Source organism: Molossus molossus, unplaced genomic scaffold, assembly GCF_014108415.1.
Source record: "Molossus molossus isolate mMolMol1 unplaced genomic scaffold, mMolMol1.p scaffold_m16_p_18, whole genome shotgun sequence".
Taxonomy (NCBI): Eukaryota; Metazoa; Chordata; class Mammalia; order Chiroptera; family Molossidae; genus Molossus; species Molossus molossus.
In genome coordinates this window covers 52,769,187-52,796,298 of record NW_023425353.1, presented here as the reverse complement: position 1 = coordinate 52,796,298, position 27,112 = coordinate 52,769,187, and the positions used below count along the sequence as shown (strand labels likewise).

Here is a 27,112-nt window from a genome sequence, read left to right as displayed (position 1 = left end):
TTATGGTCCACAATTCTCAGCTAACTACTCTAAATGTATTAGTGCAATTAGACCACTTCTAAAAATCCTTCTGCCTTGTGTGCTTCGTCTCCAGCTCTCTAACACCTTTATTTCTCTGGCCCCTCTTTACCTTCTCTCCCACTCTCACAAAGTTCTAGCCCAAGTCCTCTTCTCTCTGTACGTTCATCCCTTTCACATTTGTATGGGTCAGTTCTGTATCTCCCAATGCTTCGTCTCCTCCATTGTTCCAGGTCCTTACTTGAAATTATTTACGAAGGTCTCCACTTGAAGCCCTCTGGCACTGCAACCACAGTGGGTCCTGATCCGAGTTCTCCATCTTTCCTTCATTAAAACAAATGATTCAGCCCTGGCCAGTTTGGCTCAGCAGTTACAGTGTCAGCCTGTGGTCCAGAGAGACCCGGGTTCGGTTCCCACTAAGGGCACGTACTTCGGTTGCAGTTTGTCCCCGGCCCTGGTTGGTCATGTGGGTGGCAACCACTCGATGTGTCCCTTTCACATCGATGTTTCTCTCTCTCTCTCTCTCTCTCTTCCTCTCTCTCCCCCTGACTCTGTCTGAACAAAAAATGGGAAAATGTCCTCGGGTGAGGATAAAAAAAACAAAAACAAATGATTCAGTCCGGCCGGTGTAGCTCAGTGGTTGAGTGTCGACCCAGGCACCAAGAGGTCATTGGTTCGATTCCTGTCAGGGCACATGCTCAGGTTGTGGGTCAAATCCCCAGTGGGGGGCATGCAGGAGGTGGCCCATCGATGTTTCTATCTCTCTCCCCCTCTCCCTTCCTCTCTCTCTAAAATCAATAAAGAAAAAAAATTAAAACAAATGATTCAAAACCTGGAAACAAGGCGACAGGATTATGAGTGCAGTTTCGATGTGCAATGTCCTACGAGAGCAGTGGTTCTCAAAGGGCGGTCCTGGTCCAGCAGCACCAGCAGCACCAGCAGCACCAGCAGCACCAGCAGCACTGGAAGCACCAGCAGCCCTGGCAGCACTTGGGAACTTGTTAGAAATGCAAATGCTCAGGTTCTACCCGAGATCCACTGAGTCGGTAACTCTGGGCGTAAGGTTCAGAAATCTTTGCTTTCAAGTGATTCTGATGATCAAACAAACCAAATCTTACTAGTTTTACCCTCCACAGGATTTTGTGGAGCCATCCCTTCTGTTTCCATGACTAATGCCAGAGATTATGTCCCTATCCCCTTTTTCCTGAATTTTTACAACACTCCCTACCTGGCTCTTTGTAATCAATTCAGTGGACACAGGGGCTGCTGGAAAAATATCCCTAAGACTTCGGGGCCATTTCACTTCTCCACCACAGTTCCCCTCATTGTTCAACAACAAAGGAAAGCCTTAGCCTGATTTGTTAGGGCTTCTAAAATTTGACCCCAAGCTTATCTTCCCTATCCGTCCTTAGAAACCTCCGTAATCTGTGTCTATATGAACCCTCGTTGCCTCTGCGTGTAGTACCCCTTCCTGTTTCTGCAAGTCCAAACCTAAGCAGTCCCCAGCTTGAAGCTCCCCCCATGCTGATCGTTTAATGCTAAGTCATTTCTCTCTGCTGTGAATTCCAAGCACATTTAATTTGTATCTTTTTTATGGCACATATCACTTTCTATTTTGCCACATTGGACATTTCTGTGGTCTCATTGTAGAACAGCCTCTAGGACCCAACTTTGTATCCACATTGTTACCTATTTGTGCTAATATTGATAAGAGCCACTGAAATTTTTGAGTAGGAACTGCTGACAAATTAAAATCTCAACTGAGCCTGGCTGGTGTGCCTCAGTGGTTGAATATTGACCCATGCACCAAGAGGTCGCTGCTGGTTCGATTCCCAGTCAGGGCACATGCCCATGTTGTGGAGGTGGCCAATCAATGTTCTCTCTCATCAATGTTTCTACATATCTCTCTCTCTCTCTCCCTTCCTCTCTCTCTAAAATCAATTAAAAAAAAAAAACTCAGTTGAAATAGTAGTACCAAATTATTTTTTGAATGAATAAAATCTCATCATGATATATTTTCCTAAACTATCTTTTTGTGACTATTTTTACCCCTGCATATAAATATATTAATTATTTAGTCTGACTGGTGTGGCTCAGTGGTTGAGCATTGACCCATGCATGAAGAGGTTGCTGGTTTGATTCCAGGTTAGGGCACATGCCCAGGTTGTAGGCTGGATCCCCGGTGGAGGGCATGCAGGAGGCAGCCAATCCATGTTCTCTCTCATTGATGTTTCTATCTTTCTCTCCCTCTCACTTCCTCTCTCTAAAATCAATAAAGAAAAAATTTTTAATTAATTATTTAATATTAAAGGAGAAAAATGAATATTCTTCAAAACTTAAATGAATCGTTCTTCTATTCAGTGTATCTTTTCTACATAAATTTAACTATTCATTGTTGTTTATTCATTAATGAATGATGACAGTTTTCTGTGTGGGCACATCCATCAAAATGGCTCCCTGATACAAGTGTTTGTTCATAAAACCCTAAAATCTTTATTGGTCTTTTATTTTATTTTTAAAAATCTTCATCCAAGGATATTTTCCATTTATCTTTAAATAGAGTGGGAGGGAGAGAGAGAGAGAAACATTGACGTGAGAGAGACACATCGATTGGTTGTCTCCTGCACCAACCTGACCAAGGCCAGGGACTGAACCACAACCGAGATACGTGCCCCTGACCAGAATGGAACCAACCCTCGACTCTTTGGTCCAAGGGCCAACGCTCTAACCATGAGCCAAATCGGCCAGGGCTGGTCTTTTAATTTATTAAGAAAACGTAAGTGACACATACTTTTGTTTTTTTAACTGGGAGGGATATTCGTGTCTACATTTTGGGTAGTCCCAAATCAATCAAGGCAAAGGAAGCTATGGCTCACCTACTGTCTCCTACCTAATACTGGCTTTCATTCCCATCACATTATAATACAGTGTTCCTCCATATGAATGGACTTCTCATCAGTATCATCTGGAGAGCTTGTTACAAAAGTGTATTCCCGAGCCCTACCCAAATTCAGACTCTTTGGAGCTGGATTTCTAAGAATCTTTATTTTTTAGTTAAACTCCAGGATAATTCTTATGCACCCTGAAGTTTGTGAGTCACAGGCTAAATTCTTATCCTCATCTAACTTCAAACAAAAACAGAGACTCCTAAAGAATTGCCCAAGTGTACCTTCAACAAACCAAGAGTGTTGAGCGAAATTTTGTTCATCTTCTCTACTGTCTCAAAGTGTCTTTATTCTTTATTACTTTCCCTCAATATTTTATTTTGAAAATGTTCAAACACACAGAAAAGTTGCTTTACCATGAGTCTTTCCTTTTATCCATCTCTCTATTCATCAACCCATCTTACTTTTTGGATGAATTTCAAAGTAAATTTCAGATATCAGTAATGTCTCATTTGGAGTGGTGGTGACTTGAAGAACAACAGGACAGCGAATCCTTGTAGCCCTGGTGAAAACACAGTGGCCTAATGTCACTGGGCAGAATGGGTGGCTGCTTGGCTTCAGCTGCACATTTAGAATGCAATTAATAAAAGACAGAAGGATCGTTTTGGCTGACTGTAGACAGCCCCCACAAATAATATCTGCTTGTCTCTATTAATTTGAATGAGAGCTTTTGTTTTGTTTCTGGAAGAAGAAAGGGGGGTTTGAGAGAAAAGATAAACATGGAAGCCGGTGGCAGCAGTTACCCTCCCCTCTTCCATGGATTTTGAAATCCATGGAGAGATGGGTTAGAAGCTGAGGTTTGCTGGCTTAGCGGTGAGTAGCAAGATTCCTAATGAAACTGCAGAGGCCTGCATTTCCACTGCCCCTGGCTGTTTGACCTGGGATATGATCCTCAGCCTCTTGGCCTCAGTTTTTTCATCCGTAAAGTGGAAGTAATGAAAGTACCTACATTACATTATTGTGGAGAAAATATGTGTGCCTGACATGTAGTGCAATTAACTTCCATTGCTAAAATATAATGATGTCCTTTGATGAGTTTCCATAAGTTCACACAAAATTAACATATGTGACTGTAGCAGATGAACAGGAGACAAATAAACTAAATAATGTTGATAAGTAAACCTAAAATAAATTAAGAGATGCAGAAGGTAGCAAGCCTCAAAGTTCTTCCAGACCACCCATTTCACTTAAAATGAGATCCCATTTCTTCTCTGGCCTTGCAGAGCCCCTACATTATCTGGCCTCTGCCCACATCTCCAATTTCATCTCCTGTCCTTCTCTCTTGCTTAGTCCTAGTTACACCAGTGTTTGGTTTCAGAATGAACCAAGCTCATTTGGTTCTCAGGACCTGTGTACATCCTGTTCCTATGAAAGTCTCTCTCCCAGATCCTTAAATTTGAATATTTATTTTTTGATTGACTTTAGAGAGAGAAAGAGGGAGAAAGAGAGACAGAAGAGAGAAAGAAACATTGATTTGTTGCTCCACTTATTTACACATTCATTGGTTGATTTTTGCACAGGGTTCAAGCGGGCAACCTCTGCCTATGGGGACCATGCCACCGGACCCGGGAATCCCCAGATCAGGGAATCCCCGGATGCTCATTTCTATACAAGGCTGGTGAGGCGGTGGGTGAGACTTAGGCGGGCAGGGGGCGGGGCCAGGGGCGGGGCCAGAGAGGAGGCGGGGCAGGGCGGAGCCGGCCGGATATCCAGGCAGAGGCCCAGGAAGTGACGGCCCAGCCCACAGACTTCGGGAGTCGGTGAAGTCCGCGCTGCTGCCTCTGCGGTGCTGTGTTCCCCGGCCCTGGGCGATGGAGAACGGAGCCGTGTACAGACCCACCACCGAGGAGAACTCGGGCCCTGCCAGGGGCGCCCGGAGCGGCCTCGCCGCCTGCTTCACCCCGGGCCGGCTCAAGTTGCCTCGGCGCGTGATCAAAGGCTTGCAGCTGGTGAGTCCGTGGCCGCGGCGGGCCAGCCGGCGGGGGAGGTGCGCCTTCCTTGGGCCATCGGCCTGTGGGCTGGGGAGGCTGCCGAGCCACCTCTCCCCGACGTGGTTGTTCAGGCCGTGTCCACACCCCCAGTTCCTTCCCTGTCCGCTTGGGGTGGGGAGGTTTCCTTGGGGCCCCCGACCCCTCCCGCCGGGCGGCCCCTCGTCTCCGGGTCTTCTTGCGGCTGGGTCCCCGATGGAGATTGAGGGCCACCGAGCAAGTTAGGCGGGCCCAGGAAATGCTTGGGAGCAGACCCAAGCGAGCCACTAGACGTATTTCATCGTCTCCTCTGCAGCCACCTTCGTCTTCTCTCCCAGCTGCTGTTACTCTGCATTGTTTCCCAAAGTGCCTGTCTGTAGACTGCCAAGTGCTTTTTGTTTATCTTCATCTGGTTCTTGCGGTTTTCCTGGTGCGAGCCCGTGGGTCAGTTTAATTTGGTGGACAAAGTCCGAGACTGCGCACTGTCATTAAGATGTGTGTGTTCAATAAATGGTCGCCCAAAAGTTTTATTTTGATTAGCAAAGAACTGTTTCTGAATGGGCAACATGTGTGTACGAAGGAAAAAGTCAAAAGGACAGCTTCTTTGTTGTTGCCATTTTTATTAATTTATTTTTGTTACAGCTGTTTCTCCTCCTCCCCGCCCCCAGACACCCTCCTCCGGGTCTCGAAGAAGGACAGCTTGTTGTGTTTGGGTGTAGGTTAGCAGAACTAGGGCATGGTATTTTCAATTTCGTTGAACTTCAGTTTACTGTAGGCAGTGAAGGTACCTTAAACCTGTTAGTGAAAATATCAAAACATCTTTGAGATTTGAATTTTAATTCAGTTTACAAACATTGACTCCTATATTCTGTTTTAACCAACATTTTCTGCAAGATGCAAAATCAGACTGCTTATAATGTTTATGGGTTGGTTTGTTTATTTAAACCATCCCAAGTAAAAATAGCCAATTAGATTCTTTGGGAAGAACTTAAATTCTTAGAACTCAGATAACCAGAGCTTATATTCTTAGAACTCAGATGACCTACTTCTATTGAATAAACAGAGAACAGCAAGGAAACTGGCACTGCTTTTAAGCCACCAAAAATCATATCTGGGAATAATTGGGAAATCACTTGGAGGCAAGTGACAATATGGCCTTTTTTTTTTTTTTATCCTCATCCGAGGACATTTTTCCATTTTTTGTTCAGACAGAGTAGGAGGGAGGGAGGGAGGGAGGGAGAGAGAGAGAGAGAGAGAGAGAGAGAGAGAGAGAGAGGGACATCGATGTGAAAGGGACACATCGAGTGGCTGCTACCTGCACGACCCAACCAGGGCCGGGGACAAACTGCAACCGAGATACGTGCCCTTAGTGGGAACCGAACCTGGGTCTATCTGGACCGCAGGCCGACGCTCTAACCGCTGAGCCAAACCGGCCAGGGCACAATATGGCCTTTGGATTCCAAGAAGGTCTGTTTCTGTCTCTAGCCTCCTTTTTGTAGTCCCACAGGGCCAACCTTTAGGTTCTTACCAAGCTGCTGGGTTCCCTGTTTCCTTGCATCAGCTATTCATTCCTCCTACCCAGAATTCCTTCCTTCTGCTCTTCCTCTTGTCAGCTCTCACATGACTTTTAGATTTCAGCTGTTTCTCTGCAGTAGAGTTAAAATGTTTCTACTTGAATATAATTCTTTAGAACAGAAAAAAATTAATATTAATCTGAAGCATTGCTTACATCAACAATATTTGTCTGTTGCCCATTAAATTTGTTTTCAGTTGCCTTTATTTTTTCTTAATCAGTAGCAAAGCTAAAGTAAAATTTTTCATTAACTTATTTTAATAAACTATAGTTGTGTATCTTCAGCATAGAGTACAACTAGAAATTTTAGTGGTAAACTTAACTTGGACTTACAGAAGAGGGTAAGATGAATTTGCCTTGCAAGGTTGTTAGACTATTCCTGCTTGTTTTCCATCATCCATAAGGAGAAAGAGGGAAAGAATAAAAACTAATATCTCTTTTGAAATCTATTTGTTTATGGGGAACTTGTAATAATGTTGTTGTTGTTGTTGTTGTTGTTGTTTTTGGTACGTGCCCCTAGCGGGAACCAAACCCCAGACTCTGGTCCGCAGAGCTCCAACTGCTTAGCCAAACTGGCCAGGGCCTGCTTTGTTTGTTTTAATAGTGTCTTATCTTTTTCCAACAGTATATTACAGGAGTTACCCAGAAAGTCCCAAGTAAATAAAAACTGTCATCCAGTCTGGGGCAACAGGTTGTTTTACTTTAGATGACTTTATTTATTTTTTGAATCCTCACCCAAGGATATTTTTCTGTTTATCTTCAGATAGAGTGGGCGGGAGGAAGAAATAAACATCAACTGGTTGCCTCCAGCAAGAGCCTGACCAGGGCTGGGGACAAATGGCAACCAAGATACATGCCCTTGACTGAAATCGAACTCGTGACTCATTGTTCTACAGACCAACGCTCTAACCGCTGAGCCAAACCAACCAGGGCTAGATGACTCAATTTTTTTAAATTTTATTCCTTACCGGAGGATATTTTTCTATTTATCATCAGATAGAGAGGGAAGGAGGGGGAGAGAGAGAGACAGAGAGAAACATCAATGTGATAGACCACATCTACTGGTTACCTCTGTGTCACATGACCCAACCAGGGACAGGGACGAACTACAGCTGAGGTATGTGCCCTTGACTGGAATCGAACCTATGACTCATTGGTCTGAGGGCCGACACTCTAACTGCAGAGCCAGACCGGCCAGGGCAGATGACTTAATTTTTTTTTTAATTTTTGGTACGTGCCCCTAGCAGGAACCTGGGACTCTGTGGTTGGCAGGCTGACACTCCAACTGCTGAGCCAGACGGGCCAGGGCAGATGACTTAATTTTTTTAAGATAATTTTTCTTTAATTTTTTTAGAAAGAGAAAGGAAGGGAGAAGGAAAGGGATAGAAACATTGGTAAGAGAGAACATTGATTGGCCACCTCCTGCATGCCCCCCACTGGGGATTGGGCCCACAATCAGAGCATGTGCCCTGACCGGGAATTGAGCTGGTGACCTCTTGGTGCATGGGTCGACACTCAACCACTGAGCCACACTGGCCGGGCAGATGACTTAATTTTTTTTTTTTTTTCCTCTTTAATTTTTTTTATTAATTTATTTTTGTTACTGATGTTTCTCCTTTTCCCCCCATTGACAAGCCTCCTACAATCCCCCTGGATGACTTGATTTTTAAAATTAAATAGACTTTTAGAGCTCTAGGAAGGAAACACTGTAATGGAGAAACTCATAATCGGGGGGGGGGGGTACTTTACCAAGGGACATGCAAGCCCTGAGACATTTTATTCAAAACGTAGTGCATTTCTGTGTTTAGGTATGTGATTCTGAACCCATACATCTTATCAGATTCTCAAAGACCCCAAAGAGAAAGGAACCTTGCTCTAAAACTTCAAAGCCAGAGACTGTTTACTTAGGAAATTCTTAGATTAGAGCCCTAGGAGGTTGGATTGGATTTCCTCTGAGATTCTTTCCACTCTTCAAGATTTTTACAAAATCTCTGAGGCTCTGTGGGGCATGCTGGTGCAGAACTGAATGAATGCCAAAGAGAGTGGAGCCTGCAACACAGAAGGGGAGATTAGAGATAGAAGCGTATAACTAACTCTTGAGTTATATGTATGTAACTCTTTAAAAATAAATTTTTTTTAATTGTAGTTGTCTTAACTTTTTATTTTTTTTAAAATCCTTACCTGAGGACATTTTTCCATTTTTCGTTCAGGTAGAGTGGGAGGGAGAGAGAGGAACAGAGAGAGAGAGAAACATCGATGTGAAAGGGACACATTGAGTGGTTGCCACCTGCACAACCCAACCAGGGCCGGGGACAAACTGCAACCGAGGTACATGCCCTTAGCGGGAACCGAATCTGGGGGCTCTCTGGACCGCAGACCGACGCTCTAACTGCTGAGCCAAATCGGCCAGGGCTTAACTTTTTTTTTTAATCCTCATTTTTTTCATTTATTTTCAGATAGAGTGGGAGGGTGAGAGAGAGAGAGAAAGAGAAACATCAACGTGAGAGAGACACATTGATTGGTTGCCTCCTGCACGAGCCCACCCAGGATGGGCCAAACTGCAACGGAGGTATGTGCCCTTGACCAGAATCGAACCCATGACTCTTTGGTCTGCAGGCCGGCGCTCTAACCGCTGAGCAAAACCGGCCAGGGCTGTATGTAACTATTGAGTTGGAGTTGTATAGCTGTGTCTACCATTCAGGGATGACCTTAATTTAGTCAAAGGCTTCTTCAAAGCATGAGCATCCTCTAACTACCATCTATCCTTTCAGAGCTGAAGAGGACATAAAGGTTCAGCTAGGAATTCAGTGTAAGGTGTCATTGCAGTCCTAAATTTATGCATTCAGTTTATTAGGTTTATTCTATCCTTAGATTGGTCCTTATGCCCATGCATTTTATTTTGTGAGGGTTTTTTGTTATTGCTGCTTTTGAAGGAGATTCTTTTTGTTTTTGTTTTAATTTTATTTTTTTCCATCATCATTTATCCTTCTATGGAGTGGTTCTCAACCTTCCTAATGCCGCGACCCTTTAATACAGTTCCTCATGTTGTAGTGACCCTCAACAGGAAAATTATTTTCGTTGCTACTTCATAACAGTAATTTTTCTATTGTTATGTCCTGGGTGACCCCTGTGAAAGGGTCATTTGACCCCCAAAGGGGTCACGACCCACAGGTTGAGAACCGCTGCATGCCCTCTTCCAGAGGGAGTTTGCTTTTGTTTTAATGGGTGAATTGGCATTTGGCAACATAATTCCTGGCTAGTAAGCTGGTGCAGTAATCTGAATATGTGTAATATTCTCTCTGCAACGAGCTGACATTGTGTTTATGGTACCAGTTGAATGTCCTGAAGGCTGCACAGTACTAGGATTATAATGACTCTTTTTTATTTTATTTTTGACAGTATTACAGATGTCCCCTATTCTCCAGCCCAGCCCCTGCCCCACCCCACACCTTTGCCACACTATTGTCTGTGTTCATCTGGTTATGCTTATATATGTATATAAATAAGCAGTTTGATTTGGAATTCACCAGTGATTTAAATTGATTAAATTGTAAATAATGTTACTCTATAAGTGCCAAGAAACAAATCACTTAGAAGCAATTTATCTTATATTGGTGCTCTTTTCATCATATAAATGTGAAAATTGATATGTACTAAATTAAAATGCTCTATTTGTACCTGGAGGAAGATCTAAACTGTCAGCAAATTTTCTTTTTTTTTTTTATCCTCACCCGAGGACATTTTTCCATTTTTTTGTTCAGATAGAGTGGAAGGGAGAGAGAGGAAGAGAGAGAGAGAGAGAGAGAAACATCGACATGAAAGGGACACATCGAGTGGCTGCCACCCTCACGACCCAACCAGGGTCGGGGACAAACTGCAACCGAGGTACATGCCCCTAGCGGGAACCGAACCCGGGTCTCTCTGGACCACGGGCCAACGCTTCAACCGCTGAGCCAAACAGGCCAGGGAAAATTTTATCTTTTTTTAAAAAAATCTTTTTTCTTTATTGATTTTAGAGAGAGGAAGGGAGAGGGAGAGAGAGAGAACATCAATTGGCTGCTTCCTGCACACCCCTTACTGGGGATCAGCCCACTCTCTCTCTCAGTCCCTGGGATGAAGCTCAACTACTGAGCCATACCTTTATCTTTGAACCTTTGTGACAGTAAATGTTTGCCTAAGGAAGGCAAGAGAAGCCTAACCTAACTTCAGGCTGGCAGATTTGTTTACCTGAACCTTATATATGACTACAAATTTATTAATTCACAAATTAATATAATTTTGTAGATGGAGTTTTATAATTGATGGCAAACATTAAAAAGTTCTTTTTATAAGAAATTTTTTCATAATAGACTGTTAAAGACAAATGATGGAGAATTAGCATTTAATACAGTGACTTTAAAAAAGACTTGAAGTTTCAGAAAAGGTAGTGAAATTGAAATGGAGAGAGGCATGGGGTGGTAATTTTCTGAAGGTTTAAATCACTAGACTGTGAGACCATCTTTTAGTCACCAAGATTTCCCAGATGTGTTGAGCCTAGCAAATTAGTTTTGATGTGTGTTTAAACAGCAAAAGGGGAAATGCACAAAACTATAGTTGTAACCTTAAAACCCCAAGTTTACAGGGAAAACCTACGCAAATGTACATAGTCGTAAAATGAACTTAATAAATGGTGTTTTGTGGGGGGAACAAGTACAAAGTGGCCGTCAGGAGACCTGGGTTCTCCTCTAGACCTGGCTAACTTGGGACTTAACCTGTTAGAGATTTATGCCATCATTTGTAAGCATGAGGGTGGAGACTTATATGTTCCCCAAAGGCCCTCCCAATCCAAAAGCTTGATAATTCCTTTAAATATATTTGGGTAAAATTTTATGTCTTTAGGAGCTGCATTGGTGTCCTGTTGTTAGTTGGTTAGCTTCATATTTAGTAAGCAATACTTCGTATGCTGTCTTCATGCTATTGAGAGCAAAACTGTTCACCAGGTAATAATTCAGCCTTTAATTTATTTAAAAAAATTTTTTCTTTATTGATTTTAGAAAGAGAGGAAAGGAGAGGGAGAGAGAGAGAGAGAAACATTGATGAGATAGAACATCAATTGGCCACCTCCTGCATGCCCCCCACTGGGGATCCGACCCACAACTTGGGCGTGTGCCCTGACTGGGAATTGAACCAGCGACCTTTTGGTGCATGGGTCAATGCTCAACCACTGAGCCACACCGGCCAGGCAATAATTTAGCCTTTTAACTTATGGGTTGCATTCACCATTATTTCCTTATCTATTTCAGTGACCTTATCTCTTTTTTCTCTCCTTAACTACTTTGGTGTTTAGTGTTGGTGACTACCCATTTCTTGAAATTCTTCCTTTCCTTAACTTTCACATTTTTCTCTTTATTTTTTTATTTTATTATTATTTTTTTTGGTACGTGCCCCTAGCGGGAACCGAACCCTGGACTCTCTGGTCCGCAGGCCGATGCTCCCAACTGCTGAGCCAAACCGACCAGGGCTATCTTTTATTTTTTTTAATTTAAAAAAAAGTTGCTTACCAAGAACTATCAACTAAAAATATGATTAAAATAAAATAAGCCACACTACACCCTTCACACTCTCACACTCCGCACCATCATTTAACACTTCGGAGTGTAATGACTTGCTTTTCAAAGGAGTTTTCCTAAGAAGTGTAAAACATCCTGTGACTTGCTTGTCTGGTATTCCTTGCTTTCCCTCTGATGCTGGGACCATGATATTCCTTCAGGCCCCACCCAGGCCTCTGTTCCTTTTGTCTTCTCTCCAGCTGAACCAGGTAGGCAGTCCCTGTTGTCTTCATCCAGAAGTCCATACTCCCTGGCATGAGCTTCACATAGCCACACCCAACACCTTAACCTTTTTTCTCGTCACTCCCCATCCTGTTAGGTCAGTTGCCTTATGATCCCTTTGGGGCTTACCGTGCAAGTTCTTGTTTGTCCCCCTCCTGGAATGGCCCCTACCTGTCCGGATCCTGTGTGTCTCTTGGCTCTGGTCTGAGTGTTGCTTTTCCACCCATCCTGCTCCGGCTACTCTTAGTCCCGGTGGGTCTGAACATTTTCCTGAGGTTTCCTGAACTTAGATGTAATGAACGCGTGATTCTGAGGTATAAAATATATTGTATTCTTATTGTCTCTTGTACATTGGTCTTATTGCTTTGTCATTACATGTTCCTATGCATATTGTAGTGCTGCATACATAATACTCAAATACACTCTTTTTTTTTATATGTTTTTTTTTATCCTCACCCGAGGAAACCTTTTGATATTTTGTTCAGATAGAGTGGGAGGGGGAGAGAGAGAGAGAGAAACATCGACGTAAAAGGGACACATCGAGTGGCTGCCACCCACACGACCCAACCAGGGCTGAGGACAAACCGCAACTGAGGCACGTGCCCCTAGCGGGAACCGAACCCGGGTCTCTCTGGACTGCAGGCCGACACTCTAACCGCTGAGCCAAACTAGCCAGGGCTCAAATACACTATTTTTAAAAAATAATTGTTCTTTATTGATTTTAGAGGGAAAGAGATAGAGACATCAATGAGAGAGAACATCGATTGGCCACCTCCAGCATGCCCTTCATTGGGGATTGGGCCCACAAGCTGGGCATGTGCCCTGACTGGAAATTGAACCCAAGACTTCTTGGTGCATGGGTCGACGCTCAGCCACTGAGCCACACTGGCTGGGCAAATATGCTTTATTTTTTATTGTTTTATTGAGGTGTATTTGAAATGTAACATTATATTAGTTTCAGGCGTACAACGTAATGATTTATTATTTGTACATATTGTGAAATGATCACTTTATTTTGTACTACAGACCATATAGTGCTGTGGGAGATTACAGAGGAAGCTTATTAACATGAGATGGGGGAGTCAGGAGAAAATTTCATACAGAATATAGCATGTAGTGCTAATTTCTTGGGCTTTTTTAAAAAAAATTCATTTATTTATTTTTGTTACAGATATTTCTCTTTTTTCCCCCCCAGACCCTCCTCCCGATTCCTGTGCCCCACCCCCAAGCTTTGTTGTCTATGTCCATTGGTTTAATTTCTTGGCCTTTAACTGGGAATCAAAACTAGTAAATGCCCAAACTTGATATTGTACCCCTTCAGTCTCTTAGGATGCCCATGCAGAACCCTCCTCTTACTCAGAGAGGTTTATGGTTAGTGAGAATGATTCCTGGTAATATCTTTGGGACAGGACTTATAATGACTTGACATTGATTGCTTCTGGCCAAGCTGGATTCTGCCCTTTTTTACTGAGACTGGATAAGCAGTCTGTATTTATACTACAGGTAAGATTATTTGGTTATATAGCCTACACAGAAGAGTGTTCCTGATAATCTGATTATTATAATAAGAATGCTTCAACTATTCTCTCTGGTCTGCGGGCCAGTGCTCTAACCACTGAGCCAAACTGGCCAGGGCTGCTTGAACTATTCTCAAACCCCAATTTGAGTTTTAGGCTGATAACTTCTCATAGTTAGTTGACTTTTATACAACTGAGGTGTGCATTATAAACTTCTCATAGAGAAACTCCTAAAACTTCTAAGATAGTGGTAGCATAGAGGCAAGAATAAGGCAAATGGAACATTAGATGGTATTTAATTATACTCTAGTTACATAAAGACTCGTCCTGTAACTACAATTACAGGAGACTAAGGAAGTACCTTCACACAATGACCTTCTGGGATTTGTCTTGGTATGTCCTTTATATTCTGTGGTTCAGTGATTGGGAATGCCTGTATTCCCAGTATGCTGGATGGGTTTTATGCTTCACTCACAGGAAATCATAGCAGTAGGATCTATTTTCGTCCTTATATAGATTCTTTTCAGTTGTGGGGATATGAATTTTGTATTGTTCAGTGGAAGGGGGAAAATCCCTTAGACACTAGATACCAATTTAGATTTGACTTTTTAAAAAAACTTTTTAGCCCTGGCCGGTTTGGCTCAGCGGTTAGAGCGTCGGCCTGCGGTCCTGAGAGACCCGGGTTCGGTTCCCGCTAAGGGCATGTACCTCGGTTGCAGTTTGTCCCCGGCCCTGGTCGGTTGTGCGGGTGGCGGCCACTCGATGTGTCCCTTTCACGTCGATGTTTCTCTCTCTCTCTCCCTCCCACTCTACCTGAACAAAAAATGGAAAAATGTCCTCGGGTGAAGATAAAAAAAATAAAATAAAATAAAATAAATAAAAAAATAAAAAAACTTTTTATTTTGAAGTAGTTATAGATTGACAGGAACTTGCAAAAAACATGTTCAGAGAGGTCCTGTATGCACGCGTGTGTGTACATGTGTGTGTGTTACTCCTATACAGTTTATCACATGTGTAGCTTCCTGTAATCCAGACACAGAACTGTCCCATCACCACAGGATTCTCTCATGCCTCCGCTTTCGCCACGCTGCTCCCCTCTTCCTTGGGCACCACTGATTTGTTCTCCGTCTCTATAATCTTTGTTTTTGGAAGAATGCTATATAAGCAGAATCATGCAGTCTATTACCTTTTGAGGTTGGATTTTTTTTCCCTGTGTATAATTCTCTGGAGATTCATTGAGGTTGTTGCATACATCAAGCTTATTCCTTTTTACTGTTTAGTAGTATTCCATGGTATGGATGTACCTACCAGTTTGCTTAACCATTGAAGGACGTATGAATTGTTTCCAGTTTGGGGCCATTATGAATAAACTTGTTATGAACATTCACGTACCGATTTTTATGTGAACATATATTTTCACTTCTCTTGGATGCAAAATGCAGAAATACAGTTGCTAGGTTCATGGCAATTGCATGCTTAGTTTTTTTAAGAAACTGCTAACCTGCCCTGACTGGTTTGGCTCAGCAGTTGGAGCATCGGCCTGTGGTCTGGAGAGACCCAGGTTTGGTTCCCGCTAAGGGCACGTACCTTGGTTGTGGTTTGTCCCCGGCCCTGGTTGGGTCGTGTGGGTGGCAACCACTCGATGTGTCTCTTTCACGTCGATGTTTTTTTCTCTCTCTTTCTCTCTCCCTCCCACTCTATCTGAACGAAATATCAAAAAAAAAAAAAAAAAAAAATGTCCTCAGGTGAGGATAAAAAAAAAAAGAAACTGCTAACCTGTTTTCTAGAGTGGTTGTATCATTGCCCACTTTTGTATGGAAATGTTTTGTAGGATGAACTTTTTGTTATATAGTATGAAATATATCTGTTGATTTTGGTAGCAATCTTGTTGTCCTTAATATATCTGGTTGCTTCTACAGTCCTGACTTGGGTGAGATGGCATTTCCCAATGGGCATGTACTTGGGTCACCAGTTATTTTGATGGTTTTAACACTCAGGAGGAAAGTCCCTCAACTTCCACAAAAGCCACACAAACTGCCTACATGAAACTCGCTTCACTTTCTTTTTTTGTACGTGCCCCTAGCGGGAACTGAACCCTGAACTCTCTGGTCCGTAGGCCAACGCTCCAACCACTGAGCCAAAGCGGCCAGAGCTCGCTTCACTTTCTTCTTTCTAATTTCTAGAGAGGAGTTAACCCCAAACCTGAGCTCTTAATCCTACCTTTAGAAAGTTGCTTTCCTTCCTGTCTTTAGACACACCAGTCTTACTGGTTTCTGCTTAAGCATTTAAACACGCCCAGTTCTCTCCCATCTTGAAATTCCCTTCCTTTATTTTCATCTACTACCCTATCTGACCACTCTTCAAACCACATTTTTTGCCTCTGCTGTCTCTATTCCACCTACTTCCCCTTGCTTCCCCATATGCAGTACTGTAATCTAAGCTTCCTGTATGACTGCCCTGAAGTTGTCTTGCTGATGTCATCAACAAACTTCTTGCAGCTCAGCTTAATGGGTTTCAGTTTTGTTCTTACCTGACTCCTAAGTAGCATTCAGCACTCTGGATTCCTTTCTCTAAGTAGAAATGCGTTTTTCTTGGCATACTACCCCTTAGTATGCTCCTAATTGTCCTTTGCTGGTGTCTTCCCCTCTGCATATCCCTAAGGCTTGGAGTTCTACAGCGTTCTCATTCTGCGTAATCTCACTGGCTGACTCCCACATCTTTTTTTTTTTTTTTTTTTTTTTTAATTTGAGAGAGAGAAGGAAACATTGATTTGTTCCACTTATTTATGCATTCATTGGTTGGTTCTTTTTTCTTCTTATTATTAATATGTTTTTATTGATTTTAGAGAGAGAGGAAGGGAGAGGGAGAAAGTGATTGAAATATCATCTATTGGTTGCCTCCTGCATCCTTCCTACTGGGATTCGAGCCTGCAACCCGGGCATGTGCCCTGACCTGGAATCAAACCAGTGACCTTTTGGTGCATGGGACAGTGCTCAACCAATTGAACCATGCCAGCCGGGCCATTGGTTGATGCTTGTATGTGCCCTGACCAGGGATGGAACCCTCAACCTTGGTGTATCGGGACATGCTCTAACCAACTGAGCTACCCAGCCAGAGCTAACTCCCACATCTTTCCCTCCACCCCAGACCTCTCCTGAGCCCGAGGCCTCCATATCCATTTTCCTCCTAGACATCTCCACTAACTCTTCCTCAGACCTCATACACAGCATAGTTAAAACTGAATGCATTCTCTTCCCAACCCCCTTGCCTCTTAAAAAGAAAAACAACTATTCTTTCTGCAGTGAAGCATCAATATGTTCATACTTCATATACAACACTGTTAAAGCCCACTTTCAATGAATTGAGTTGCAGAGTCCACCAGAGTTAACCATGCTTCATTCAGTGCAAAAAATCATTCTGCCCCCCGCCCCCCCGGCGATCACGGGCAGCCATGGCCAAGCAGCCCTCTGGAGCACTCTTCACTCTTAACTCCTGCCGTCAGTTGACTTGTGTTATTCCCATACTGGTTTAGACCAGTACACCCTCTGCCAGGCTGTTAGCCTTTGCTTTAAAACCCGTCCAAGTACACTAATTAAAGAGGACATATAGATCTGGCCTCTGCTTACTTCTTGTCTCATTTAATCGTTTTTTTGGGGGGGCGGGCTGCTGTCCCCTTCCTTCAAACTGGACACTTTCGACATGATGACTCGACTCACTTTCACAGTCCAGTTGCGGGTGGTGGGACATGTGTGTGTGCACGGGGCAGGAGGGGCCAGCTCTCCCCCGAGTCTGTGTGTGCTGCCCTTCAGGTCTCAGCTTCTCCTCGGGAAGCCTTTCTGACTGCCCGCCCAAGTTCAGTGGCTCTTCTGTGTGCTTTTATAACAACATCCTGTCTTTCCCCTATTCTATTTTTTTTTTTCTTTTTAATCCTCATCCGAGGACATTTTTGCATTTTTTGTACAGATAGAGTGAGAAGGAGAGAGAGGAAGAGAGAGAGAGGGAAACATCGATGTGAAAGGGACACATCGAGTGGCTGCCACCCGCATGACCAACCAGGGCTGGGGACAAACTGCAACCGAGGTACGTGCCCTTAGCGGAAACCGAACCCGGGTCTCTCAGGACCGCAGGCGGATGCTCTAACCGCTGAGCCAAACCGGCCAGGGCTCTTTCCCCTATTCTAGAGCCCATGGTCGTTGATTAATTATTTTTGTAACTATCTTTCCTTCAAAGCAACCAGACTGTAAGTTCTGTGTAGATCCGCTTGTTTGCCATGGTCTCCACTTTATAAATATTTGAGTGGACAGATGGTGCTTTCTGAATACTGTGGGTGTCTCTGTAAAACACTGAAGTAAAATGTGTTTCTTTTGTAGTTGCTGTCTCTGCTGGCCTTTATCTGTGAAGAAGTTGTATCGCAATGCACTTTGTGTGGAGGACTTTACTTTTTTGAATTTATAAGCTGCAGTGCCTTTCTTCTTTGTCTCCTTATGCTGCTAGTGTACTGCACGCCCATTTATGACCGAGTTGATGCTGTAAAAGTCAAGTTATCGGTAAGCATGAAAATAGAATCCCGATATTAAGAACATAGCTATTTTGGAATCTTGTATAGTTTTATTATTAAAAGTAGTAATGCTTTCAAAACTCAGTAACATGAGAAGAGTTGTTCCAATTCTGCCTTTAAGCAACTCCGTTTTCCCTGCAAATGGGATGCTGGAAGGAGAAAGTGAAATTAGAATGAAAGTGACCAGCACTACCCATAGTTTATAGTCGCTGGTGGTTTAATCTAAGTCACATTAGATATTTTTAAAAATGAAGAGTTTGTCACTTTTGATTTCTCACATTTCAGATTGTCGCTCATTGGTTCAACAATTATTCATTGTGTATCTGTTATATGCCAGGCATTATACTAGACACTAGAGATAGAGTAATGAACTAATGTGCTGTTTATCTGGAGCTTATAAATAAACCAGCATGTGATTCTGCCTGTTTTGTTTTTATTTTATTAAGAAAAAAAGTTTGTAAGTGAATTAAGGCATTTACTAGAGATGCATAACTTTCTAAAGACTTGGTCTGCTGACCCTGTGTTTTTATTTGAGTGTAGTATAAGGATTTTTGTGAGATGACAGATGACCTTATTTTTATAGGTACTGCATTTAAAAAAGAAAGAATTGAGTAATTTACTTCTACAATAGCATTTGAATTATCAGTAGTACTTTGTGAAGAATTAATTGTACACGTCAGGGTTGACATGAAAGAATTCAGATTTCTGAGGGAAATGATAAAAATTAGAATACTTTTTTTTTTTTAATCCTCACCTGAGGACATTTTTTTGTTTTGTTTTGTTCAGTTAGAGAGAGAGGGAGAGAGAGACAGAGAGAGAAACATCGACATGAAAGGGACACATCGAGTGGCTGCCACCCGCATGACCCAACCAGGGCCGAGGACAAACTGCAACCGAGGTACATGCCCTTAGCGGAACCGAACCCGGGTCTCTCTGGACCGCAGGCTGATGCTCTAACCGCTGAGCCAAACCGGCCAGGGCTAGAATACATTTTTAACTATTAAGAATAAGAGATAGTAGGGTAAATACAAAGCAGTAAGATTATGTTTTTGTTTAAATTAATGAGAAGCAAGCATTGGGTTGTGTGTTGATTATACACCTAAGATATTCGCTTTTTTCTGTATGCCTTTTTGTACCTCATATTTTGTGCCGTAGGAATCTATTATCTTCTTTTAAAAGAATTACTTTATGTTTAATTTTTTTTTAAGTTCTTGGGATGGCCAATATGTGATTGTTTTGTCATCTTACCTGACAACAGCTGCTGTCAGTGTGTCCTGTGGTTTAGAGTCCTCACACCTTAGTGCTCCATTTTGCTGCTGAGGAAACAGGTTCAGGGTGGCTCAGTAACTTTTCCGAAGCTACAAAGCTAGGGTAGAAATAGACTGAGATTTGACCCCATTAAAGTTCTCACTCTCTGTACTCTATCATGTGGCCTAAGCAGAATCATACTAGAATCACGGCCCTAACAACTTTTTTATTAATGTGACTTTATTAATTGATTTTTTTTTTTTTTTTTGAGAAAGAGAGAGGAAGGGGGAGAGAGAGAGAGAGAGAGAGAGAGAAACATCGATTTGTTGTTTCACTTATTTATGCATTCATTGGTTGATTCTTATATGTGCCTTGACTGGGGATCGAACCCACAACCTTGGTGTATCAGGACGATGCTCTAACCAGCTGAGCTACCCAGCCAGGGCAGTCCTTGCAACTTTAGAAGTTGTCATGGCAGATATCACCATAGGAATCACTGTATAACAATGATAACAGCACACATTCATTTTATTACATACATATTAAAGGATACAGAGAATACCTGGGACTTTTTGTTAATGATATGTGTGATCTTTGAGAAGGCTTCTTTTTTATAGATAAGATTTGGACAAGGGAGAAGTTCACTAATATCTGAGCTGATTGATTTGTTGTTTATATAAATCTATATTTTAAACATTAAAGATTAAAAACATCTTTTTCATTTCTTATTTCTCAACAGCAAATCAGTATCATTATCCATAAGAATATCTTTAGAAATGTTAGGTCCTACTATAGTTCTGTATCAGTTGTATTTAAGAACATTAATCTTTTTGACAAGAAATAATAGTATAATATTTTCATTTAGTGTAATAGTCTAAACTAAACAAAATGTAAAACATTTATTATATCAAACTTGATTTGAAAAGTCATTTTCAAGTAAAGAGTGATTTAAAGATACTGGGCAATAAAATAATTCAATTATTTTATCTTAAAACAGCTTTTGTAAATTCTTTACTATATTTCTTTTAGGTCTTTTGTTTCTATTAATAGGTAATATAAAAAATTTAAAATAGTTCTAATCATAGCATATATACATATTCTACTTTTTACCTAACCACATAAGGATTTCATGTTTGTTTAAATGGTTTAAAAATCACTTTTACTGCGTGCATATTAATGTACTTAAAATTTAAACATTTTCATGTAAGGGAAGTTTTCTGTTTTAGAGAAAATATTTTGAGTGTATAGTAGTGATGTCTGAAGTAAAAGGATAATCTTTTACAAGAAAGAATTCTTTCTATTCCATTATGGGTCAGATTCTATCAAGAATAACAATAGGCAACATTTATGGGACATTTACTGTGTGCCTGGCACTGATCTAAACATTTTCCATGGATTGACACTAATCTTTAGAATCATCTTAAATAGAAGATACTGTTATTATTTCCATTTGCACATGAAGAGACAAAGGCACACTGATGTTAAGTTACTAATTCAAAGCAATATAGTCGGGATTTGAACTCAGTCTGGCTCTAGAACTTATGTTTATTGAATAGCACCTTAATCTGTCTCAAAGTGACTTTTATTTAAATACCTCCTTGAATGTAATCCAAATATTAGTGAGTAGAGTTTTATATATGTATGTAGCAAATTTGAAATAATATTCAAGGGAATAGAAAAAACAAAGTACTGCAGAAAAACACCTCTTTTACTTATTTAATCCTCTCTCGAGGACATTTTTGCATTTATCTTCAGAGCAGGAAAGAGAGAGGGGGAAGAGAGAGAGAAACATTGATGTGAGAGAGACACATCGACTGGTTGCCACCCACACGGCCCTAAACTGCAACTGAGGTATATGCCCTTAGAGGGAACCGAACCCAGGACTCTCTGGTCTACGAGCTGATGCTCTAACCATTGAGCAAAAGCAGCCAGGGCTGATGGGTGGTTCTTTTGATTCTCTCTTTTCCAAAGTGCTTTCAAAGCACCGAAGTCCTCTCAGAGAAGTTGTCTTAGCACAGAATACAATGAAAGGAAAGGAAAATGAGTTTTGTTTTTTTTCCTGGACGTAAGATAGGATTTAATAAATCCTTTGGCTTTGATAATTTTAATGTGTCCTAGAGAAATACACACACACACCCCCATCCACACACACACATACACCACCTTTTGGGGAAGTTTTATGAAAAGCTTATTTTGTAATGTATTCTCTGAATATGCCCTGTCCAAAGTGTGGATGGTGTTCCTTTACAGGGACTTTATTGAATGCCAGGCTTATTGAAAAGTTAGAGGTCAGAGTACATACATTTGGGTTGTGTGAAGGAAAAAAATAAGCCCCTAAGTTTTTTAAAAATGAAAACAATTTGTTTCCATCAACCTAACCATGCTGTATTCCTTATGTGTTTTATATATGTATAGGATTTTTATATTACTTTGGGGATAGGATCTGCATTTCTGTTGGCGTCCATCATTTTCGTTTCCACACATGACTACACCTCAGCTGAAATTGCTGCAACTGTAAGTACCTGGTATTTTTATCTTTGCTTCTTTTTGTTTCATTAGAAATACGGAATCTGGAAAGCACTTGACAAATTATACTATTGGTGAATAGTTTTGTCTTAACTTATTTTTTTTTCTTAATCCTCACCCGAGGTCATTTTTCCATTTTTTGTTCAGGTAGAGTGGGAGGGAGAGAGAGAGAGAGAGAAACATCGATGTGAAAGGGACACATCGCGTGGCTGCCACCCGCACAACCGACCAGGGCCGGGGACAAACTGCAACCGAGGTACATGCCCTTAGCGGGAACCGAACCCGGGTCTCTCAGGACCGCAGGCCGACGCTCTAACCGCTGAGCCAAACCGGCCAGGGCTTAACTTATTTTTTATCATAATTTTGAACAGGAAACCTACAAACAAATAATGATAGCTTTAAATACAATAACCTGAAAAACCTAGAACCTGTCTTTAGAATTTGGGGTTTGTTAACAAAACCCATTTACTCCACAAATGAATGTGTTATTGCTAATGAAAGTGGTAGAATAGGCTTTATTATCTTATACTTCTCTACTTTTCGGTTCAACAAAAACCCATCTACACGCCAGGTGCTGTTCTAGGTGTAGAGACTACACAAGAGAAATGATCCAAAAGTTGAGCCTAATAAAAGAGATAAGTAAACGTTTTTATCTGAAATCCTTGGTCTGGGGAAGGCAGGTGTTTTTTTTTTGTTTTTTTTTTTTGTAGAATTCAGAATATTGTGGATTTTAGAAAGGCAGTGCTGCATGTAAACTTGATTACGCAATGCCTTCAGAGGGCACGGGCAGCATCCATGTAATCCAGCATATTGCTATTTCTGAAGCATATGAATGCTCTAACAGGGATAGGTAAAGATTATAAATAGTTCTACCTCGTGTCGATCCTGAGCCATGCAAATCATGCAAATATTGAGCTTTTCTGGATCTCAGACTTGCAAATCAAGGATCATAGACCTGAATTGGTACCAGTGTTCTGAATGTTAACAACTAAGAGCTGGGCATCCGATCCCCTTAGCATCAGCTGGTTTCTGATGAATACTTTGTTCACGACAAAACTGAAGTTGTACTTGAGTAGTCAGCTAATACATCATTGAAACTATTTTTTTTAAATATTTTTTTCTTTATTGACTTTAGAGAGAGAGGAAGGGTGAGGGAGAGAGAGAGAGAGAGAAACACTGATGAGAGAGAACATTGATTGGCTGCCTCCTGCATGCCCCCCACTGGGGATTGGGCCCACAACCTGGGCATGTGCCCTGACTGGGAATCAAACCAGGGACCTCTGTGTATGGGTCACACTCAACTACTGAGCCACACCAGCCGGGCATTTTTATGATAGAAAAACTTAAAAAGAGTTCAAGAATTGCATGGCTATTACATGTATCTGTTCACAGTTTCGTAGCACTTACCTGTGTAAAAACAACAGAAGTAAAATTCATTTGACTGTGACTCATTCTAGCAATAAATCTTATTTATCCATGGATACATGAACCAATTGAAGAGAAAACCAAAAGCTTTAATAGAGCCTTATGGTTAGTTTCAGTTTATACACATATTTTTGTGGCCGAGGAATATGATAGGGTGGTCGGGAAAATATTTTCGAGTGTGGAAATGTATTACTATCAAATCTTGTGGAGGAAGTGACATGGAAGTTGAGGAAAAGTTGGGTGTAGGGGGGGGAAGCATGGCATAAAGTTCCCAGCTATTAAAAAAAGAGCTTAATTATGTATTTTAAATTAGATGGTGTGTTAGATTGTTACAGTATTTAGATCTCGTTGGATTAAGAGTGACTGGTAGTTTATTTTTTATTTATTTTTATTTTTTATCCTAACCCGAGGACATTTTTTCCATTTTTTGTTCAGATAGAGTGGGAGGGAGAAAGGAGAAGAGAGAGAGAGAGAAACATCGATGTGAAAGGGACACATCAAGTGGCTGCCTCCCGCACGACCAGCCAGGGCCGGGGACAAACTGCAACTGAGGTACGTGCCCTTAGCAGGAACTGAACCCGGGTCTTTCTGGACCGCAGGCCGATGCTCTAACCGCTGAGCCAAACAGGCCAGGGTGAGAATGACTGGTAGTTTAAAAATTCATTATTTATAATGTGCCAGAAATGACCTTTTGCAGCTATTTAAATTATGAAAAATTCTGTAAAACATTAAAAGAAAAAAAAATATGTGTGTGAAGTATGTGAACAAAGGAGCTGGAAGATTAACTGTCCGGATTATGTGGTACAGAGGGCTCTACATAGACAAGCTCACTGAGGTGGTAAGAGATGGCAGCACAGACAAGGGGACATCTGGTCTACCTTTAAAGTACTAAGCCAGTCTGTTAAGGGAGTCAGTGCCATTAGAGGAGAAGAGACTTGGGCTTTGAGGGGTGGGATTGATAATAAATTTAGGTCAGATGTGTTGGGGACACCAAGGTGAATTAATTAATTTGGAGCTCAGTTTGCTTTACAGTGAAATGAGGCAGGATGCATATTCTTTAGGGTGGAGAGGTTGGGCGTGAAGGGTAGAGAGACTGCAACAGATGCAACAAAATGTGCAAACCATGGAGACGGGGTGTTAGAGCTGGAAGGGACTTGAGCTATTACCTACATCAGTTTTCTCTTTCTATAGAGCCTTTGTGCCCCCATTTCCTTAATGGTTTTGCTAGTGAAGAATCTAAATTTGAACCAGGTGTTCTGTCTCTTGACCGAATTCTCAGAATGTTGATCAGATGTTAGAAGAGTACACTGATGAGGAAGTGATTTAAGGAAGAGGAAGTAAATAGTGGCGTCATGTTGTAGTGTCATTAGAGTGTGACAATTAACTGGAAAACATTTTTTTTAGATAATTTAACCTAAAGGTATCTTCAAAATAGACTTTCTGTTTTTGATATTAATAACTTTTTTCATTTTCACCTAGGCTCAGGTTCCCATATGTCCCTTATCTCATCTGTGGGCCAATCTAACCTTTACTAATAATCCTGTGTTTGTATCATTTTATAGGATTTTTTTCAATTTAATTAATTAAATTTTGTTACAGATGTTTCTCCTTTTTCCCCTGTTGACACCCTCCTCCTACCCCCCCCTCCTCAAGCATTGTTGTCTATGTCCATTGGTTATGCTTATATGTATAAGTTCTTTGGTTTATCTCTTCCCTCTCTCCCCACCCCTCCTCAGAAGTTTGTCAATCTGAACCCTACTTCTATGTCTCTGGGTCATTTTATAGGATTTTGTTTTGCATCTATTAACCTTAGTTTCATAGATTGGCACCTTACACACAAATGTGCACTTATGAGAGAAGGCATTTGTTATTTGTGAGACTTTGACTAATAGCCATTATTCTGGAATTTTTTTTTTTCTAACTTTTTACCATCTTTTAGTGACCTTAAACATTTCTTTACCACTGAACTTAAGATATAATTGGTGAATCATCTTGCTTGTATGAACCACTCTCAAAGCCAAGTAGGAAATGTGAGATTATATTCTAAAATTCCTCGTATAACCTGTGCCCTGTTTTTCTCCTCAGGTGTTTGGGTTTCTAGCAAGTAGTATGTTCCTGCTTGACTTTGGCATTATGGTCTATGAAAAGAAACAGGAGTCCCAGCTGAGAAAACCTGAGACTACCAATAGGGCAGAGGCCCTCACCGAACCGCTTAATGCTTAAAGACTCCAGGGAGCAGGGGCTACATAAGGTAGCGACTGCGTGATACTGCGCCCGGGCAGAAGTGCTTGTACTATCTGTGTAATTGCTAAACCACTTCTTTTGAAGGGGAGGGGCTTTAAGGCAGTTTTATCAATATTGGACAGTATGTCAGTCACCACGAGTTAGGCCAGGGTTTTTTGTTTTTTTTTGTTTTTTATAACATTTGAAACTTGTATCAATGAAGTTTTTATTTTTAAGGTTTTTGAAGGGGAAGGCAGGAGTTTCTTTCAATCACAGCTTAAGTGATGATAAATGATTCTGTCATTGTTACTAGGTTTAGCTTTCAAATTATTCTTTATGTATAAACAGTGTGATAAAGTTAATCCATTTAGACATTGTTTCATTTTTAAATTAATTTGCTTAGCTATGAGTTGGTTTTTGATGATTAGATAAAATTTAATGTATATTTAAATTTTTAAATTCAAAATTTTAAATGTTAGTCTCGGTTTTTCCCTCAAAATATAATATCCAGGCTTTATTGTATCTCCCTTAGCCTTAAAATTATATTGTAACCTTTTAAGATAATTGCTATTAACTCTTTCATAGTCTAATAGAAAATGTATGGGAGATGCTGGTATTTTATGTGTATAAAAGCAACATGAGCAACCCAGTATTTATTGTGCACTTTGGTTGTTGTTGATATCAAGTAAAAAAAAATGTATGGGACACATAGAAAAATGGAAGAAACTGATATCATGCCTAAGGACCAAAGATAATGATGATATACTTTTTGTGCAATACAGTAAAATTGTAAGAGCAGGCTTCGACCACTTACCAAATGTCCGAAGAGGTGAGTTCATACTGTGCGTGAGAAAATGGTTGGTTCTCTCATTGGCGCACGGTTATTTCTACTGAAATGGATACAGCTCTGCAGGTCCTCTTTGGCGTTTTCTTTGGAGCCAGTCCAGCCTTTGATTTCACATCTATGAGATGCTCACTCTTCTGTCTCCTTCCAGGATGGTCCATACACTGTCACCCGCAGGCAGCAGGGCACCTCTGGCTCTGACTCCTTCCTGTTGGCAGTTGTCTTTCGATGGTCCAGGACCTTGGGCGCTTTTAATTGCACAGATTGTTAGCGGGATCCTTAAGGTTTTTGTTCGCAGAGAGGCATTGCTCTAGTTTCTCTTTGGAGGAGACCATCTTAAGAAAGTGAGTATCTAGAGTAGCAGTTCTCAACCTGTGGGTCACAACCCCTTTGGGGGTCGAACGACCCTTTCACTGGGGTCGCCTAAGACCATCGGAAAACACGTATTTCCGATGGTC

The 27,112-nt window shown here is 41.4% G+C and overlaps 1 protein-coding gene across 1 annotated transcript; it reads left to right on the top strand.

The window, feature by feature from the left end:
* Window positions 1-4,691: 4,691 nt before the first annotated feature.
* Window positions 4,692-27,112, top strand: CMTM6 (CKLF like MARVEL transmembrane domain containing 6). Its single transcript, XM_036267189.1, has 4 exons — window positions 4,692-4,912; window positions 18,201-18,377; window positions 22,052-22,150; window positions 25,673-27,112. The coding sequence occupies exons 1-4, from the start codon at window positions 4,775-4,777 to the stop codon at window positions 25,808-25,810; spliced, it is 552 nt and encodes a 183-aa protein (XP_036123082.1). The 5' UTR covers window positions 4,692-4,774; the 3' UTR covers window positions 25,811-27,112.

Coding starts and splice junctions, on each gene's coding strand:
- CMTM6 (XM_036267189.1), top strand. CDS start 4,775: ATGGAGAACGGAGCCGTGTACAGACCCACCACCGAGGAGAACTCGGGC. Junction 4,913..18,200: donor TGATCAAAGGCTTGCAGCTG/GTGAGTCCGTGG, acceptor TTTCTTTTGTAG/TTGCTGTCTCTGCTGGCCTT. Junction 22,151..25,672: donor CAGCTGAAATTGCTGCAACT/GTAAGTACCTGG, acceptor TTTTCTCCTCAG/GTGTTTGGGTTTCTAGCAAG.